Raw genomic sequence first — 21,835 nt, 5'->3', positions numbered from 1 at the left:
CTTGCTTTGGACCTGAAAGTAAGATCGGGGTGTGGTATTTAATTATCAAACTGGCTTCAGGTCATTTAATCGACAAAATATATCACTAAGTGCTGAAAAGAGGAATATTGCCTCCTGCTAATCGACTCTGCTGGCTGGTCTGGTCTCTGCTATTTCCTGACAGGAGGGTTGATGCTGCTCAAACCAATATCAGTTCAGATCCCGTATCCCCAATGTGTTTGACAGAACAAAAACATCCAGAAGTTTTGATTTGTTTTTTTTCTGTTTAATATCGTCAATAATAGTTGCAGAGTATCATAATCTGAGTATTCATGTTTCAGGTCAATCAATGGACTTGCCAAGTTAATTGAAACACAAAGATCAAGGTGAGAAAATTCTTTTTTCCATGCATATGGAACTCAATTATTTGCAATTTGCCCTCAGTACTTGTCAAATAAAATTTAATTTCAAATTGATTTTATTGTAACTTCAATCAAAGTATATAAAATCAGCATTCATGATCAGCATAATAATGTTGGTCTGACTTATACTAACATGAGAAAAAGGAATTTTAGATAGTTTTCAAGTTTTTAGATTATAAAACCTGAGAGGTTGGCCAAGAGTGTGTTGAAATAATGAAGTCTAGAGATCCTGGACGTAGGTTTTCTCGCTGAGCTGGAAGGTTCGTTTTCAGATGTTTCATCATCATACTAGGTAACATCTTCAGTGAGCCTCCGGATGAAGCCAACATCTGAAAATGAATCTTCCAGCTCAGCGAAGCAAACCTACATCCAGAACCTCAACCTGAGCTACAAATCTTCTCAAAACTCGCGAAATCGAGAGATGATAGAGATATGGATGAGGCTTTTGGAAGGTGATGTGTTGAGGCCGTGGTGAAGTTGGGTGATATTACTGGCCATTGTATTGTGTATGTTGCCAGAATCTCATCTCTGGGCCAAATATAGAACATAGAACATAGAACAATACAGCACAGAACAGGCCCTTCGGCCCACGATGTTGTGCCGAACATTTGTCCTAGCTTAAGCACCCATCCATGTACCTATCCAATTGCCGCTTAAAGGTCACCAATGATTCTGACTCTGCCACTCCCACAGGCAGCGCATTCCATGCCCCCACCACTCTCTGGGTAAAGAACCTACCCCTGACATCTCCCCTATACCTTCCACCCTTCACCTTAAATTTATGTCCCCTTGTAACACTCTGTTGTACCCGGGGAAAAAGTTTCTGACTGTCTACTCTATCTATTCCTCTGATCATCTTATAAACCTCTATCAAGTCATCCCTCATCCTTCGCCGTTCCAACGAGAAAAGGCCTAGCACTCTCAACCTATCCTCGTACGACCTATTCTCCATTCCAGGCAACATCCTGGTAAATCTCCTCTGCACCCTCTCCAAAGCTTCCACATCTTTCCTAAAGTGAGACGACCAGAACTGCACACAGTACTCCAAATGTGGCCTAACCAAGGTCCTGTACAGCTGTAACATCACTTCACGACTCTTGAATTCAATCCCTCTGCTAATGAACGCTAATACACCATAGGCCTTCTTACAAGCTCTATCCACCTGAGTGGCAACTTTCAAAGATAAATATGATCCATAGTTGTGAGCAGCTTGGTTAATCTTGGCTGGTTACCAGTAAGAGAAATAGACAAGGGACCAGAGTTTGTGTCCAGATGGAACTGAGTCCAAAAGTTACAGATCACATGTTTCATTATTTTCAACAATGTGAGGAAGTACACTGAACCAAGATGAGATTTCACAGAAATATTACTGTGGAGTTAAATATGTAAAATAAACTTGTGTATTGATTAGCATTGGAAAATTGGAGGTGTAGTGGACAGCGAAGAGAGTTACCTCAGATTACAACAGGATCTGGACCAGATGGTCAATGGGCTGAGAAGTGGCAGATGGAGTTTAATTCAGATAAATGCGAGGTGCTGCATTTTGGGAAAGCAAATCTTAGCAGGACTTATACACTTAATGGTAAGGTCCCAGGGAGTGTTGCTGAACAAAGAGACCTTGGAGTACAGGTTTTTGGCTCCTTGAAAGTGGAGTCGCAGGTAGATAGGATAGTGAAGAAGGCGTTTGGTATGCTTTCCTTTATTGGTCAGAATATTGAGTACAGGAGTTGGGGGGTCATGTTGCAGCTGTACAGGACATTGGTTAGGCCACTGTTGGAATATTGCGTGCAATTCTGGTCTCCTTCCTATCGGAAAGATGTTGTGAAACTTGAAAGGGTTCGGAAAAGATTTACAAGGATGTTGCCAGGGTTGGAGGATCTGAGCTACAGGGAGAGGCTGAACAGGCTGGGGCTGTTTTCCCTGGAGCATCGGAGGCTGAGGGGTGACCTTATAGAGGTTTACAAAATTATGAAGGGCATGGATAAGATAAATAGACAAAGTCTTTTCCCTGGGGTCGGGGAGTCCAGAACTAGAGGGCATAGGTTTAGGGTGAGAGAGGAAAGATATAAAAGAGACCTCAGGGGCAACGTTTTCACGCAGAGGGTGGTACGTGTATGGAATGAGCTGCCAGAGGAAGTGGTGGAGGCTGGTACAATTGCAGCATTTAAGAGGCATTTGGATGTGTATATGAATAGGAAGGGTTTGGAGGGATATGGGCTGGGTGCTGGCAGATGGGACTAGATTGGGTTGGGATATCTGGTCGGCATGGACGGGTTGGACCGAAGGGTCTGTTTCCATGCTGTACATCTCTATGACTCTAATTGTAGTGTAGTTCCAAGCATGGAGTTCTGCAGGCAGGGAATAAACCTATTCAAATGCAAAGAGAAGGCAAAACAGGATAGGATATATGGCCAGGATATATAGTTCAGAATTTAAATGTAAAACTGTTAACACAAGAGTAGATATTCTAATGGAACGATAATTGGAGTAATTGAAGTTGCATTCCATGTGAAAACCTCAACTTTGCAGGAATTCTCAGAAGTCAAAGTTTCCTTGGGGCAATTGCCCAAAGTCTGGAACTTTCTGAAGGAGCTCCATCAGACTCAGAGATATGAGAATCGTCTGACTCACTTAAGTTTAACAATTGCCTCAGGAACATTAGAAAATTATAAACCAACTGTAACTCTTGGTTAACATTAACTGAGCCACCCCTATAATCCTCCACCACTTTCTTCAACCCACTCCCCTATTCCTCCAGACCTGAAACCATCTTCCCCACTCAGCTGAACTTTCCCGTGCACTCATCCCCACCATAACCACGAGCCATGCGCTACTCCCCACCATAATCACGAGCCGTGTGCTAAACCCCACCATAACCTTGAGCCGTGCACTCATCCCCACCATAACCACGAGTCGTGCACGCATCCCCACCATAACCACGAGCCGTGCACTAATCCCCACCGTAACCACGAGCCGTGCACTCATCCCCACCGTAACGATGAGCCATGCACTCATCCCCACCGTAACCACGAACCATGCACTAATCCCTACCGTAACCACGAGCCGTGTGCTAATCCCCACCGTAACCACGAGCCGTGCACTCATCCCCACCATGACCACGGGCCGTGCACTCATCCCCACCGTAACCACGAGCCGTGCACTCATCGCCACCGTAACCATGAGCCGTGCGCTAATCCCCACCATAACCACGAGCTGTGCACTCAACCCCACCGTAACCACGAGCCGTGCGCTCATCCCCACCGTAACCACGAGCCGTGCACTCATCCCCACCATAACCATGAGCCGTGCGCTAATCCCCACCATCACCACGAGCCGTGCACTCATCCCCACCATAACCACGAGCCGTGCGCTCATCCCCACCGTAACCACGAGCCGTGCACTCATCCTCACCATAACCATGAGCCGTACGCTAATCCCCACCATCACCACGAGCCGTGCACTCATCCCCACCATAACCACGAGCCATGCACTCACCCCCACCGTAACCATGAGCCGTGCACTAATCCCCACCATCACCACGAGCCGTGCGCTCATCCCCACCATAACCACGAGCTGTGCGCTAATCCCCACCGTAACCACGAGCTGTGCACTCATCCCCACCACAACCACGAGTCGTGCGCTAATCCCCACCGTAACCACGAGCCGTGCGCTAATCCCCACCATAACCACGAGCTGTGCACTCATCCCCACCATAACCACGAGCCGTGCGCTAATCCCCACCATAACCACGAGCCGTGCGCTAATCCCCATCGTATCCACGAGCTGTGCACTCATCCCCACCATAACCACAAGCCGTGCGCTAATCCCCACCGTAACCACGAGCCCTGCACTCATCCCCACCATAACCCTGAGCGGTGCACTCTTCCCCACCGTAACCACGAGCCGTGCACTCATCGCCACCGTAACCACGAGCCGTGCGCTAAACCCCACCGTAACCACGAGCTGTGCACTCATCCCCACCATAACCACGAGCCGTGCGCTAATCCGCACCATAACCACGAGCCGTGCGCTAATCCCCACCGTATCCACGAGCCGTGCACTCATCCCCACCGTAACCACGAGCCGTGCACTCATCGCCACCGTAGCCATGAGCCGTGCGCTAATCCCCACCATAACCACGAGCCGTGCACTCATCCCCACCGTAACCACGAGCCGTGCACTCATCCCCACAGTAACCATGAGCCGTGCGCTAATCCCCACCATCACCACGAACCGTGCACTCATCTCCACCATAACCATGAGCCGTGCGCTAATCGCCACCATAACCACGAGCCGTGCACTCAACCCCACCGTAACCACGATCCGTGCGCTCATCCCCACCGTAACCACGAGCCGTGCACTCATCCCCACCATAACCATGAGCCGTGCGCTAATCCCCACCATCACCACGAGCCGTGCACTCATCCCCACCATAACCACAAGCCGTGCACTCACCCCCACCGTAACCATGAGCCGTGCGCTAATCCCCACCATCACCACGAGCCGTGCGCTCATCCCCACCGTAACCACGAGCTGTGCGCTAATCCCCACCGAAACCACGAGCTGTGCACTCATCCCCACCATATCCATGAGCCGTGTGCTAATCCCCACCGTAACCACGAGCCGTGCACTAATCCCCACCGTAACCACGAGCTGTGCACTCATCCTCACCATAACCATGAAGCGTGTGCTAATCCCCACCATAACCACGAGCCGTGCGCTAATCCCCACCGTATCCACGAGCTGTGCACTCATCCTCACCATAACCACACGCCGTGCGCTAATCCCCACCGTAACCACGAGCCGTGCGCTCATCCCCACCATAACCCTGAGCCGTGCACTCATCCCCACCATAACCATGAGCCGTGCGCTAATCCCCACCATCACCACGAGCCGTGCACTCATCCCCACCGTAACCACGAGCCATGCACTAATCCCTACCGTAACCACGAGCCGTGTGCTAATCCCCACCGTAACCACGAGCCATGCACTCATCCCCACCATGACCACGGGCCGTGCACTCATCCCCACCATAACCATGAGCCGTGTGCTAATCCCCACCATCACCACGAGCCGTGCACTCATCCCCACCATAACCATGAGCCGTGCGCTCATCCCCACCGTAACCACGAGCTGTGCGCTAATCCCCACCGTAACCACGAGCTGTGCACTCATCACCACCATAACCACGAGTCGTGCGCTAATCCCCACCGTAACCACGAGCCGTGCGCTAATCCCCACCGTAACCACGAGCTGTGCACTCAACCCCACCATAACCACGAGCCGTGCGCTAATCCCCACCATAACCACGAGCCGTGCGCTAATCCCCACCGTATCCACGAGCTGTGCACTCATCCCCACCATAACCACAAGCCGTGCGCTAATCCCCCGTAACCACGAGCCGTGCACTCATCCCCACCATAACCCTGGGCAGTGCACTCATCCCCACCGTAACCACGAGCCGTGCACTCATCGCCACCGTAACCACGAGCCGTGCACTCATCGCCACCGTAACCACGAGCCGTGCACTCATCCCCACCATAACCACGAGCCGTACGCTAATCCGCACCATAACCACAACCCGTGCGCTAATCCCCACCGTAACCACGAGCCGTTCACTCATCCCCACCGTAACCACGAGCCGTGCACTCATCCCCACTGTAACCACGAGCCGTGCACTCATCCCCACCGTAACCACGAGCCGTGCACTCATCCCCACTGTAACCACGAGCCGTGCACTCATCCCCACCGTAACCATGAGCCGTGCGCTAATCCCCACCATCACCACGAGCCGTGCACTCATCTCCACCATACCCATGAGCCGTGCGCTAATCCCACCATAACCACGAGCTGTGCACTCAACCCCACCGTAACCACGAGCCGTGTGCTCATCCCCACCGTAACCACGAGCCGTGCACTCATCCCCACCATAACCATGAGCTGTGCGCTAATCCCCACCATCACCACGAGCCGTGCACTCATCCCCACCATAACCACAAGCCGTGCACTCACACCCACCGTAACCATGAGCCGTGCGCTAATCCCCACCATCACCACGAGCCGTGCGCTCATCCCCACCGTAACCACGAGCTGTGCGCTAATCCCCACCGTAACCACGAGCTGTGCACTCATCCCCACCATAACCATGAGCCGTGTGCTAATCCCCACCGTAACCACGAATCGTGCGCTAATCCCCACCGTAACCACGAGCTGTGCACTCATCCTCACCATAACCACGAGCCGTGCGCTAATCCCCACCATAACCACGAGCCGTGCGCTAATCCCCACCGTATCCACGAGCTGTGCACTCATCCTCACCATAACCACAAGCCGTGCGCTAATCCCCACCGTAACCACGAGCCGTGCACTCATCCCCACCATAACCCTGAACCGTGCACTCATCCCCACCATAACCACGAGTCGTGCACTCATCCCCACCATAACCACGAGCCGTGCACTCATCCCCACCATAACCACGAGCCCTGCACTAATCCCCACCGTAACCACGAGCCGTGCACTCATCGCCACCGTAACCATGAGCCGTGCGCTAATCCCCACCATAACCACGAGCTGTGCACTCAACCCCACCGTAACCACGAGCCGTGCGCTCATCCCCACCGTAACCACGAGCCGTGCACTCATCCCCACCATAACCATGAGCCGTGCGCTAATCCCCACCATCACCACGAGCCGTGCACTCATCCCCACCATAACCACGAGCCGTGCGCTCATCCCCACCGTAACCACGAGCCGTGCACTCATCCTCACCATAACCATGAGCCGTACGCTAATCCCCACCATCACCACGAGCCGTGCACTCATCCCCACCATAACCACGAGCCATGCACTCACCCCCACCGTAACCATGAGCCGTGCACTAATCCCCACCATCACCACGAGCCGTGCGCTCATCCCCACCATAACCACGAGCTGTGCGCTAATCCCCACCGTAACCACGAGCTGTGCACTCATCCCCACCACAACCACGAGTCGTGCGCTAATCCCCACCGTAACCACGAGCCGTGCGCTAATCCCCACCATAACCACGAGCTGTGCACTCATCCCCACCATAACCACGAGCCGTGCGCTAATCCCCACCATAACCACGAGCCGTGCGCTAATCCCCATCGTATCCACGAGCTGTGCACTCATCCCCACCATAACCACAAGCCGTGCGCTAATCCCCACCGTAACCACGAGCCCTGCACTCATCCCCACCATAACCCTGAGCGGTGCACTCTTCCCCACCGTAACCACGAGCCGTGCACTCATCGCCACCGTAACCACGAGCCGTGCGCTAAACCCCACCGTAACCACGAGCTGTGCACTCATCCCCACCATAACCACGAGCCGTGCGCTAATCCGCACCATAACCACGAGCCGTGCGCTAATCCCCACCGTATCCACGAGCCGTGCACTCATCCCCACCGTAACCACGAGCCGTGCACTCATCGCCACCGTAGCCATGAGCCGTGCGCTAATCCCCACCATAACCACGAGCCGTGCACTCATCCCCACCGTAACCACGAGCCGTGCACTCATCCCCACAGTAACCATGAGCCGTGCGCTAATCCCCACCATCACCACGAACCGTGCACTCATCTCCACCATAACCATGAGCCGTGCGCTAATCGCCACCATAACCACGAGCCGTGCACTCAACCCCACCGTAACCACGATCCGTGCGCTCATCCCCACCGTAACCACGAGCCGTGCACTCATCCCCACCATAACCATGAGCCGTGCGCTAATCCCCACCATCACCACGAGCCGTGCACTCATCCCCACCATAACCACAAGCCGTGCACTCACCCCCACCGTAACCATGAGCCGTGCGCTAATCCCCACCATCACCACGAGCCGTGCGCTCATCCCCACCGTAACCACGAGCTGTGCGCTAATCCCCACCGAAACCACGAGCTGTGCACTCATCCCCACCATATCCATGAGCCGTGTGCTAATCCCCACCGTAACCACGAGCCGTGCACTAATCCCCACCGTAACCACGAGCTGTGCACTCATCCTCACCATAACCATGAAGCGTGTGCTAATCCCCACCATAACCACGAGCCGTGCGCTAATCCCCACCGTATCCACGAGCTGTGCACTCATCCTCACCATAACCACACGCCGTGCGCTAATCCCCACCGTAACCACGAGCCGTGCGCTCATCCCCACCATAACCCTGAGCCGTGCACTCATCCCCACCATAACCATGAGCCGTGCGCTAATCCCCACCATCACCACGAGCCGTGCACTCATCCCCACCGTAACCACGAGCCATGCACTAATCCCTACCGTAACCACGAGCCGTGTGCTAATCCCCACCGTAACCACGAGCCATGCACTCATCCCCACCATGACCACGGGCCGTGCACTCATCCCCACCATAACCATGAGCCGTGTGCTAATCCCCACCATCACCACGAGCCGTGCACTCATCCCCACCATAACCATGAGCCGTGCGCTCATCCCCACCGTAACCACGAGCTGTGCGCTAATCCCCACCGTAACCACGAGCTGTGCACTCATCACCACCATAACCACGAGTCGTGCGCTAATCCCCACCGTAACCACGAGCCGTGCGCTAATCCCCACCGTAACCACGAGCTGTGCACTCATCCCCACCATAACCACGAGCCGTGCGCTAATCCCCACCATAACCACGAGCCGTGCGCTAATCCCCACCGTATCCACGAGCTGTGCACTCATCCCCACCATAACCACAAGCCGTGCGCTAATCCCCCGTAACCACGAGCCGTGCACTCATCCCCACCATAACCCTGGGCAGTGCACTCATCCCCACCGTAACCACGAGCCGTGCACTCATCGCCACCGTAACCACGAGCCGTGCACTCATCGCCACCGTAACCACGAGCCGTGCACTCATCCCCACCATAACCACGAGCCGTACGCTAATCCGCACCATAACCACAACCCGTGCGCTAATCCCCACCGTAACCACGAGCCGTTCACTCATCCCCACCGTAACCACGAGCCGTGCACTCATCCCCACTGTAACCACGAGCCGTGCACTCATCCCCACCGTAACCACGAGCCGTGCACTCATCCCCACTGTAACCACGAGCCGTGCACTCATCCCCACCGTAACCATGAGCCGTGCGCTAATCCCCACCATCACCACGAGCCGTGCACTCATCTCCACCATACCCATGAGCCGTGCGCTAATCCCACCATAACCACGAGCTGTGCACTCAACCCCACCGTAACCACGAGCCGTGTGCTCATCCCCACCGTAACCACGAGCCGTGCACTCATCCCCACCATAACCATGAGCTGTGCGCTAATCCCCACCATCACCACGAGCCGTGCACTCATCCCCACCATAACCACAAGCCGTGCACTCACACCCACCGTAACCATGAGCCGTGCGCTAATCCCCACCATCACCACGAGCCGTGCGCTCATCCCCACCGTAACCACGAGCTGTGCGCTAATCCCCACCGTAACCACGAGCTGTGCACTCATCCCCACCACAACCATGAGCCGTGTGCTAATCCCCACCGTAACCACGAATCGTGCGCTAATCCCCACCGTAACCACGAGCTGTGCACTCATCCTCACCATAACCACGAGCCGTGCGCTAATCCCCACCATAACCACGAGCCGTGCGCTAATCCCCACCGTATCCACGAGCTGTGCACTCATCCTCACCATAACCACAAGCCGTGCGCTAATCCCCACCGTAACCACGAGCCGTGCACTCATCCCCACCATAACCACGAGTCGTGCACTCATCCCCACCATAACCACGAGTCGTGCACTCATCCCCACCATAACCACGAGCCGTGCACTCATCCCCACCATAACCACGAGCCCTGCACTAATCCCCACCGTAACCACGAGCCGTGTGCTAATCCCCACCGTAACCATGAGTCGTGCGCTAATCCCCACCGTAACCACGAGCTGTGCATTCATCCCCACCATAACCACGAGCCGTGCGCTAATCCGCACCATAACCACGAGCCGTGCGCTAATCCCCACCGTATCCACGAGCTGTGCACTCATCCCCACCATAACCACAAGCCGTGCGCTAATCCCCACCGTACCCACGAGCCGTTCACTCATCCCCACCATAACCACGAGCCGTGCACTCATCCCCACCGTAACCACGAGCCGTGCACTCATCCCCACCGTAACCACGAGCCGTGCACTCATCCCCACCATAACCACAAGCCGTGCACTCACCCCCACCGTAGCCATGAGCCGTGCGCTAATCCCCACCATAACCACGAGCCGTGCACTCATCCCCACCGTAACCACGAGCCGTGCACTCATCCCCACCGTAACCATGAGCCGTGCGCTAATCCCCACCATCACCACGAACCGTGCACTCATCTCCACCATAACCATGAGCCGTGCGCTAATCGCCACCATAACCACGAGCCGTGCACTCAACCCCACCGTAATCACGAGCCGTGCGCTCATCCCCACCGTAACCACGAGCCGTGCACTCATCCCCACCATAACCACAAGCCGTGCACTCACCCCCACCGTAACCATGAGCCGTGCGCTAATCCCCACCATCACCACGAGCCGTGCGCTCATCCCCACCGTAACCACGAGCTGTGCGCTAATCCCCACCGTAACCACGAGCTGTGCACTCATCCCTACCATATCCATGAGCCGTGTGCTAATCCCCACCGTAACCACGAGCCGTGCACTAATCCCCACCGTAACCACGAGCTGTGCACTCATCCTCACCATAACCACGAAGCGTGTGCTAATCCCCACCATAACCCCGAGCCGTGCGCTAATCCCCACCGTATCCACGAGCTGTGCACTCATCCTCACCATAACCACAAGCCGTGCGCTAATCCCCACCGTAACCACGAGCCGTGCGCTCATCCCCACCATAACCCTGAGCCGTGCACTCATCCCCACCATAACCATGAGCCGTGCGCTAATCCCCACCATCACCACGAGCCGTGCACTCATCCCCACCGTAACCACGAGCCATGCACTAATCCCTACCGTAACCACGAGCCGTGTGCTAATCCCCACCGTAACCATGAGCCATGCACTCATCCCCACCGTAACCATGAGCCGTGCGCTAATCCCCACCATCACCACGAGCCGTGCGCTCATCCCCACCGTAACCACGAGCTGTGCGCTAATCCCCACCGAAACCACGAGCTGTGCACTCATCCCCACCATATCCATGAGCCGTGTGCTAATCCCCACCGTAACCACGAGCCGTGCACTAATCCCCACCGTAACCACGAGCTGTGCACTCATCCTCACCATAACCATGAAGCGTGTGCTAATCCCCACCATAACCACGAGCCGTGCGCTAATCCCCACCGTATCCACGAGCTGTGCACTCATCCTCACCATAACCACAAGCCGTGCGCTAATCCCCACCGTAACCACGAGCCGTGCGCTCATCCCCACCATAACCCTGAGCCGTGCACTCATCCCCACCATAACCATGAGCCGTGCGCTAATCCCCACCATCACCACGAGCCGTGCACTCATCCCCACCGTAACCACGAGCCATGCACTAATCCCTACCGTAACCACGAGCCGTGTGCTAATCCCCACCGTAACCACGAGCCATGCACTCATCCCCACCATGACCACGGGCCGTGCACTCATCCCCACCATAACCATGAGCCGTGTGCTAATCCCCACCATCACCACGAGCCGTGCACTCATCCCCACCATAACCATGAGCCGTGCGCTCATCCCCACCGTAACCACGAGCTGTGCGCTAATCCCCACCGTAACCACGAGCTGTGCACTCATCACCACCATAACCACGAGTCGTGCGCTAATCCCCACCGTAACCACGAGCCGTGCGCTAATCCCCACCGTAACCACGAGCTGTGCACTCAACCCCACCATAACCACGAGCCGTGCGCTAATCCCCACCATAACCACGAGCCGTGCGCTAATCCCCACCGTATCCACGAGCTGTGCACTCATCCCCACCATAACCACAAGCCGTGCGCTAATCCCCCGTAACCACGAGCCGTGCACTCATCCCCACCATAACCCTGGGCAGTGCACTCATCCCCACCGTAACCACGAGCCGTGCACTCATCGCCACCGTAACCACGAGCCGTGCACTCATCGCCACCGTAACCACGAGCCGTGCACTCATCCCCACCATAACCACGAGCCGTACGCTAATCCGCACCATAACCACAACCCGTGCGCTAATCCCCACCGTAACCACGAGCCGTTCACTCATCCCCACCGTAACCACGAGCCGTGCACTCATCACCACTGTAACCACGAGCCGTGCACTCATCCCCACCGTAACCACGAGCCGTGCACTCATCCCCACTGTAACCACGAGCCGTGCACTCATCCCCACCGTAACCATGAGCCGTGCGCTAATCCCCACCATCACCACGAGCCGTGCACTCATCTCCACCATACCCATGAGCCGTGCGCTAATCCCACCATAACCACGAGCTGTGCACTCAACCCCACCGTAACCACGAGCCGTGTGCTCATCCCCACCGTAACCACGAGCCGTGCACTCATCCCCACCATAACCATGAGCTGTGCGCTAATCCCCACCATCACCACGAGCCGTGCACTCATCCCCACCATAACCACAAGCCGTGCACTCACACCCACCGTAACCATGAGCCGTGCGCTAATCCCCACCATCACCACGAGCCGTGCGCTCATCCCCACCGTAACCACGAGCTGTGCGCTAATCCCCACCGTAACCACGAGCTGTGCACTCATCCCCACCATAACCATGAGCCGTGTGCTAATCCCCACCGTAACCACAAATCGTGCGCTAATCCCCACCGTAACCACGAGCTGTGCACTCATCCTCACCATAACCACGAGCCGTGCGCTAATCCCCACCATAACCACGAGCCGTGCGCTAATCCCCACCGTATCCACGAGCTGTGCACTCATCCTCACCATAACCACAAGCCGTGCGCTAATCCCCACCGTAACCACGAGCCGTGCACTCATCCCCACCATAACCCTGAACCGTGCACTCATCCCCACCATAACCACGAGTCGTGCACTCATCCCCACCATAACCACGAGCCGTGCACTCATCCCCACCATAACCACGAGCCCTGCACTAATCCCCACCGTAACCACGAGCCGTGTGCTAATCCCCACCGTAACCACGAGTCGTGCGCTAATCCCCACCGTAACCACGAGCTGTGCATTCATCCCCACCATAACCACGAGCCGTGCGCTAATCCGCACCATAACCACGAGCCGTGCGCTAATCCCCACCGTATCCACGAGCTGTGCACTCATCCCCACCATAACCACAAGCCGTGCGCTAATCCCCACCGTACCCACGAGCCGTTCACTCATCCCCACCATAACCACGAGCCGTGCACTCATCCCCACCGTAACCACGAGCCGTGCACTCATCCCCACCGTAACCACGAGCCGTGCACTCATCCCCACCATAACCACAAGCCGTGCACTCACCCCCACCGTAGCCATGAGCCGTGCGCTAATCCCCACCATAACCACGAGCCGTGCACTCATCCCCACCGTAACCACGAGCCGTGCACTCATCCCCACCGTAACCATGAGCCGTGCGCTAATCCCCACCATCACCACGAACCGTGCACTCATCTCCACCATAACCATGAGCCGTGCGCTAATCGCCACCATAACCACGAGCCGTGCACTCAACCCCACCGTAACCACGAGCCGTGCGCTCATCCCCACCGTAACCACGAGCCGTGCACTCATCCCCACCATAACCATGAGCCGTGCGCTAATCCCCACCATCACCACGAGCCGTGCACTCATCCCCACCATAACCACAAGCCGTGCACTCACCCCCACCGTAACCATGAGCCGTGCGCTAATCCCCACCATCACCACGAGCCGTGCGCTCATCCCCACCGTAACCACGAGCTGTGCGCTAATCCCCACCGTAACCACGAGCTGTGCACTCATCCCTACCATATCCATGAGCCGTGTGCTAATCCCCACCGTAACCACGAGCCGTGCACTAATCCCCACCGTAACCACGAGCTGTGCACTCATCCTCACCATAACCACGAAGCGTGTGCTAATCCCCACCATAACCCCGAGCCGTGCGCTAATCCCCACCGTATCCACGAGCTGTGCACTCATCCTCACCATAACCACAAGCCGTGCGCTAATCCCCACCGTAGCCACGAGCCGTGCACTCATCCCCACCATAACCCTGAGCCGTGCACTCATCCCCACCATAACCACGAGTCGTGCACTCATCCCCACCATAACCACGAGCCGTGCACTCATCCCCACCGTAACCACGAGCCGTGCACTCATCCCCACCGTAACCACGAGCCATGCACTAATCCCTACCGTAACCACGAGCCGTGTGCTAATCCCCACCGTAACCATGAGCCATGCACTCATCCCCACCGTAACCATGAGCCGTGCGCTAATCCCCACCATCACCACGAGCCGTGCACTCATCCCCACCATAACCATGAGCCATGCGCTCATCCCCACCGTAACCACGAGCTGTGCACTCATCCCCACCATAACCACGAGTCGTGCGCTAATCCCCACCGTAACCACGAGCCGTGCGCTAATCCCCACTGTAACCACGAGCTGTGCACTCATCCCCACCATAACCACGAGCCGTGCGCTAATCCCCACCATAACCACGAGCCGTGCGCTAATCCCCACCGTATCCACGAGCTGTGCACTCATCCCCACCATAACCACAAGCCGTGCGCTAATCCCCCGTAACCACGAGCCGTGCACTCATCCCCACCATAACCCTGGGCAGTGCACTCATCCCCACCGTAACCATGAGCCGTGCACTCATCGCCACCGTAACCACGAGCCGTGCACTCATCGCCACCATAACCACGAGCCGTGCGCTAATCCCCACCGTAACCACAAGCCGTGCGCTAATCCCCACCGTAACCACGAGCCGTTCACTCATCCCCACCATAACCCTGAGCCGTGCACTCATCCCCACCGTAACCACGAGCCGTGCACTCATCGCCACCGTAGCCATGAGCCGTGCGCTAATCCCCACCATAACCACGAGCCGTGCACTCATCCCCACTGTAACCACGAGCCGTGCACTCATCCCCACCGTAACCATGAGCCGTGCGCTAATCCCCACCATAACCACGAGCTGTGCACTCAACCCCACCGTAACCACGAGCCGTGCGCTCATCCCCACCGTAACCACGAGCCGTGCACTCATCCCCACCATAACCATGAGCCGTGCGCTAATCCCCACCATCACTACGAGCCGTGCACTCATCCCCACCATAACCACAAGCCGTGCACTCACATCCACCGTAACCATGAGCCGTGCGCTAATCCCCACCATCACCACGAGCCGTGCGCTCATCCCCACCGTAACCACGAGCTGTGCGCTAATCCCCACCGTAACCACGAGCTGTGCACTCATCCCCACCATATCCATGAGCCGTGTGCTAATCCCCACCGTAACCACGAGTCGTGCGCTAATCCCCACCGTAACCACGAGCTGTGCACTCATCCTCACCATAACCACGAGCTGTGCGCTAATCCCCACCATAACCACGAGCCGTGCGCTAATCCCCACCGTATCCACGAGCTGTGCACTCATCCTCACCATAACCACAAGCCGTGCGCTAATCCCCACCGTAGCCACGAGCCGTGCACTCATCCCCACCATAACCCTGAGCCGTGCACTCATCCCCACCATAACCACGAGTCGTGCACTCATCCCCACCATAACCACGAGCCGTGCACTCATCCCCACCGTAACCACGAGCCGTGCACTCATCCCCACCGTAACCACGAGCCATGCACTAATCCCTACCGTAACCACGAGCCGTGTGCTAATCCCCACCGTAACCACGAGCCATGCATTCATCCCCACCATGACCACGGGCCATGCACTCATCCCCACCATAACCATGTGCCGTGCGCTAATCCCCACCATCACCACGAGCCGTGCACTCATCCCCACCATAACCATGAGCCGGGCGCTCATCTCCACCGTAACCACGAGCTGTGCGCTAATCCCCACCGTAACCACGAGCCGTGCACTCATCCCCACCATAACCACGAGTCGTACACTCATCCCCACCATAACCACGAGCCGTGCACTCATCCCCACCGTAACCACGAGCCATGCACTAATCCCCACCGTAACCACGAGCCGTGCACTCATCCCCACCGTAACCACGAGCCATGCACTAATCCCTACCGTAACCACGAGCCGTGTGCTAATCCCCAGCGTAACCACGAGCCGTGTGCTAATCCCCACCGTAACCACGAGCCATGCACTCATCCCCACCATCACCACGAGCCGTGCACTCATCCCCACCATAACCATGAGCCGTGCGCTCACCCCCACCGTAACCACGAGCCGTGCGCTAATCCCCACCAGCACCACGAGCTGTGCGCTAATCCCCACCGTAACCACCAGCTGTGCGCTAATCCCCACCGTAACCACGAGCTGTGCGCTAATCCCCACCGTAACCACCAGCTGTGCACTCATCCCCACCATAACCACGAGCCGTGCGCTAATCCCCACCATAACCACAAGCCGTGCGCTAATCCCCACTGTAACCACAAGCCGTGCACTCATCCCCACCATAAGCACGGGCCGTGCGCTAATCCCCACCGTAACCACGAGCCATGCGCTCATCCCCACCATAACCACGAGCCGTGCACTAATCCCCACCGTAACCACGAACCGTGCGCTAATCCCCACTGTAACCACAAGCCGTGCGCTAATCCCCACCGTAACCACGAGCTGTGCACTCATCCCCACCATAACCACAAGCCGTGCGCTAATCCCCACCGTAACCACAAGCCGTGCACTCATCCCCACCATAACTATCGGGCCGTGGGGTAATCGCCACCGTAACCACGAGCCGTGCGCTAATCCCCACCATAACCATGAGCCGTGCGCTAATCCCCACCATAGCCATGAGCCGTGCGCTAATCCCCACCATAGCCATGAGCTGTGCGCTAATCCCCACCATAACCATGAGCCGTGTGCTAATCCCCACCATAACCACGAGCCGTGCACTCATCCCCACCATAACCATGAGCTGTGCGCCAATCCCCACCATAACCATGAGCCGTGCGCTAATCCCCACCATAACCATGAGCTGTGCGCTAATCCCCACCATAACCATGAGCTGTGCGCTAATCCCCACCATAACCACGAGCTGTGCACTCATCCCCACCATAACCATGAGCTGTGCGCTAATCCCCACCATAGCCATGAGCTGTGCGCTAATCCCCACCTTAACCACGAGCCGTGCTCTAATCCCCACCTTAACCATGAGCCGTGCTCTAATCCCCACAGTAACCATGAGCTGTGCGCTAATCCCCACCATAACCATGAGCTGTGCGCTAATCCCCACCGTAACCATGAGCTGTGCGCTAATCCCCACCGTAACCATGAGCTGTGCGCTAATCCCCACCGTAACCGTGAGCCGTGCTACCCCAACACTCTCGTCCCTTTTCACTGTACCTGTCACAGTGGCTTCAGGACTTTTAATCTACAGAATCTGGCACTAACTGTTTGGAAAATAGGAATGTGGCTTCATGCTCATCAGTTCTGCAGGGCAGATTGGTCTCTGCTGTTCCCTCACAGGAAGCTCCCATCCTGGAAATTCAAGTGCTGTACACCTTTGTCTGTTTAGGGTGGGAAATGGGGTTTCCAATGACCTAGGAAATTCAGCACCTTGGAACTTTGCCCAAAGCATGGTATGGCTGTCTCTAGGATAAAATGCTTTTATTACTATCCAGGCAAGAGTAGCGATGTCTGAAGATACAAGCAATATTTATCCCTGAAAACCTCACTGAATTGGTGAATTGATCTCACACCTGATACCATGTGTCCTTCATGTGCACAACCTGGCTCCTCGTTTGTTTCCGAAACTACAGAAACTGTATTTCAAAACAAATCCATTCTGTTTGAAACACTTTAAAGTGTTTCCATTAAACCTGAAAGACGCAAAAATAATTGGAAGATCACCCATCCCTGATGAAATGGGGAACTCTATGTTTTGTACTGTTGGAGAACTCTACCTTTCACAACCTTGAGACTGAGAACATGACAATGTGTGTGACAGACTTCCTTCAGCCAATGCTGACACAAGGTACACATAGAGATGCTAATCCTCTAGGGTTATCTTCAAGACTTTAGAAATTAAAGAGTGAACTTAATACTGAAGTAACCCAGAAATAAAACATGGCTTATTTTCATGTTTGTTTTCTTTGAATAGTTTGTTATGTTTTGAAGTAATACTGGCAATGGGAAAAGTGTGGTTCATTGGCTTTCATGTGATGACCCATCTTCAAGACTCCCTTCACTGGAATTCACAACCTTTGGTGCACTTGTACTGTGAGATGCAGGATTTGATCAGCTTTATGTCCTGCATGTGGAGGCTGCTCCATCTAGTGGCACTCTATGGAAATTGAGAAAATGTTCACAGAAATTTCAGACATAAACTAAAATTGTGGCCATGGTTTTATTTTTGCTATTTATATTACTGATTATATTATTATTAGAGTGAGGAAGAAGAGGCTAACAGTTGATTATATTTTCATGGACCAGTGCAGAACACTAAAATGCAGTTTTGTATGCAGTGGTAGAAATCCAGGATTTTCTCTCTTTGATACAATTGTCCACATTCTCACGTATCCCCAGACTGAGATCAGTACATTTAGTAATATACCAGTATTGGTACAGAAGTGCATTGTCTCTGCCACCTTTCTGTCATGTAGAATTTACTGCAATCTTCATGTGCAAGAGTTTTTCTTTTGTGGAAGCTTTTTATAAATCAACAATATGTAAGTGAGTGTGTGTGTGCGCGCGCGCGTGTGTGTGTAAGAGTGTGTGTGTGTGCGCATGTGTGTAAGAGTGTGTGTGTGTGCGCATGTGTGTAAGAGTGTGCCTGTGTGTGTGCGCGTGAGAGTGTGTGTGTGCGCGTGAGAGTGTGTGCGCGCGCACGTGTTTGTGTGTGTGTGCCTGTGTGTGTGTGCCTGTGTGTGTGTGTAAGAGTGTGTGCATGTGTGTGCCTATGTGTGTGTGAGTGTGTGTGTGTGCCTGTGTGTGTGAGTGTGTGTGTGTGCCTGTGTGTGTGTGTATGTGTGTGTGTGTGTGTAGGTTGCATCTTTGCTTACAGTTGATATTACTGACTTGTATGAACAGAGTATGAACTGTAACAAAATTTGCTCTCAGTACAAAGGTGGATAAGAAAGCAAAAACCAGAACAGAAATTGCTGGAAATGCTCAGTAGGTCTGGCAGCAACTATGGAGAGAAATCAGAGTTAACATTTTGGGTCACGTGATCTTCTTCAGAAGTCCAGAAACCCGGAATGTTAACTCCGATTTCTCTCCACAGATGCTGCCAGACCTGCTGAGTTGTTCTAGCAATTTCTGTTTTTGTTTCTGATTTACAGCATCTTCGGTTCTTTTGGACTTTAGATAGGACGGCAAGTTGTGGGGAGGACCCAGAATTTGTGAAAAGCTTTTAGGTGAGTGGACAAAAAGAAATGGTATAGTGTGGGAAAATGTGAAGTTAAGATTGGATAATTAGAATATTATTTAAATGGGAGAAGCTAAAGAATTCTGCTGTAAAGGTGGGTCTGGGTGACTTTGTATATGAAACGGTTAACGTGCAGGTTCAACAATGAAATAAGGAGGGAAATGATATGTTAGCCTTTAATGTGTGGGAATTGGGAATATAAAATTAGGGGAGACCTGCTAAAATTCTGCAGGGCATTGGTGAGACCATGCCTGGAGTGCTGGTACAATTTTGATCTTATTCAAGGAGACAGATACCTGCGTTGGAGGCTGTTCACTGAATGTCCATGAGGTTACTTCCTCGTTGTTATCTCAAGGGAAAAGGTCAGCAAGCTGAGCCTACACTCAGGCGAATGGGTGATTTTATTGAAACAGGGATTCACAGGGACCTTGACAGGGTGGATATTGGCAGGATATTTTCCCACATGGAGCAATCTGGAACAAGGGAACACAATTTCAACACAAGGAGCCTCCCATTTTGAAACAAATTTCTTCATTTAAGCGTGTTTTAGCCTTTGGAATTCTCTACCCGAGAGAGCAGTGGAGACTAGGTTAGACAGATTTTTCATCTAAACGTCAAGAGAATGTGTGAAGGTAAGAAAGTGGGATATTTATTATTTACTCGCTCAATAAAGAAGTCTTCTGTTTCAAAGGAATCTTGAGAAAAGGAATATAATGATTGTGGTCTGTCAATCTTGTTTTCATTGACTCTGGCATGCGATGTGTGTGCTGCTGGTGGGGTCAGTATTTATTGTCCATCTCTAACTGTGAGGCTTGCTAGTCCATTTCAAAGGCAGGTCATGGTTAACCACATTGCCGTGGATGTGGAGTCACATCTACCAGACCCAGGTAAAGATGACCCAATTCCTTCACTAAAGGATAATCAGAGGATTTTATGATAGTCATTGGTCTTTACATAATCACAATTGCTTTAGTTCCATATTATATTAAATGAATTTAAATTCGAATAGGTGGAATGCTGTGGTAGGATTTGAACATGGATCCCCAGAGTATTGCTGGGGTCAGTTCGCTCAGTTGGTTGATCAGCTGGTTTGTGATTCAGAGTGATGGTGGGTTTAATTCATCTTCTGGGTGAGACTATCATGAAGATGCCATCTTCTCGGTGTTAAACCACCACCAGTCAGCTCTCTAATGAGTTCTTTCAGACTAGTAGTTTGGAATTACTAGTCTAATGACATTATTACACAACCATCAAATTAATTGAATCGGTTATCTTTAACTAGTTCACTGGGTTAGGGAAATATAATGCCTTTTTTTAAAAGCAAAAATCAAGTTCTGTCAAGCAACTATCTATACAGCAATAACAACAAAAACAGAAATTGCTGGAAAAGCTCAGCATGTCTGTGACCCTTCCTCAGAACTGAGTTTGAGTTCTGAGGAAGGATTGCTAGACCCCAAATGTTAAATTTGATTTCTATCCACAGATGTTGCCAGACCTGCTGAACTTTTCCAGCAATTTCTGTTTTTGTTTCTGATTTCCAACTTTTGCAGTTCTTTTGGTTTTTAACCCAGTATAACATATGATTTTTGTGGTTCTGCAGCAAATTAAGACTCTCTGCTACATTTCTGTGAGTGATACAATAACATCTCCAGTCTGATTAAATGATTTGTTGATTGTATGAGCCCAGACCTGATGTTGGCTGAATAAGAAATTTGTTCTTGAGCAAACTACCAGCATGTATGATAGGACACTGAAGTGTGACTTGCCTTTGTATTGTTCATCTCATCCAACTTCTGATTGTTTTATAAGATGTCACAGCTTGCGTGTTGTCATGTATTTAGTCTCAAAGCTGCTTATTGTGTTTTTGTCTTTCAGGGTTGAACTTAGCGAAGTTCTTGATCTGCATGCTTTCGATAGCCAAGCCAGTGAAAGGTATGTTTCAAATCTATG

The 21,835-nt window shown here is 53.6% G+C and overlaps 1 protein-coding gene across 3 annotated transcripts in view; it reads left to right on the top strand.

The window, feature by feature from the left end:
• The window catches only part of zng1a (Zn regulated GTPase metalloprotein activator 1A), a 75,379-nt gene that overhangs the window by 40,114 nt on the left and 13,430 nt on the right, over positions 1-21,835 (top strand). For all 3 annotated transcript variants that reach the window (XM_043718160.2, XM_043718151.2, XM_043718175.2), the window contains exons 10-11: positions 321-365; positions 21,761-21,817. In XM_043718160.2, coding sequence (XP_043574095.1) covers positions 321-365; positions 21,761-21,817 — 102 coding nt within the window. The remainder of the gene's footprint in view (positions 1-320; positions 366-21,760; positions 21,818-21,835) is intronic.

Source organism: Chiloscyllium plagiosum, unplaced genomic scaffold (assembly GCF_037043375.1).
Source record: "Chiloscyllium plagiosum isolate Xiang-an unplaced genomic scaffold, Cpla_swu_hap1 HiC_scaffold_2, whole genome shotgun sequence".
Taxonomy (NCBI): Eukaryota; Metazoa; Chordata; class Chondrichthyes; order Orectolobiformes; family Hemiscylliidae; genus Chiloscyllium; species Chiloscyllium plagiosum.
Note: the sequence above shows the minus strand (reverse complement) of the source record. Positions and strands in the feature narration are given on the sequence as shown.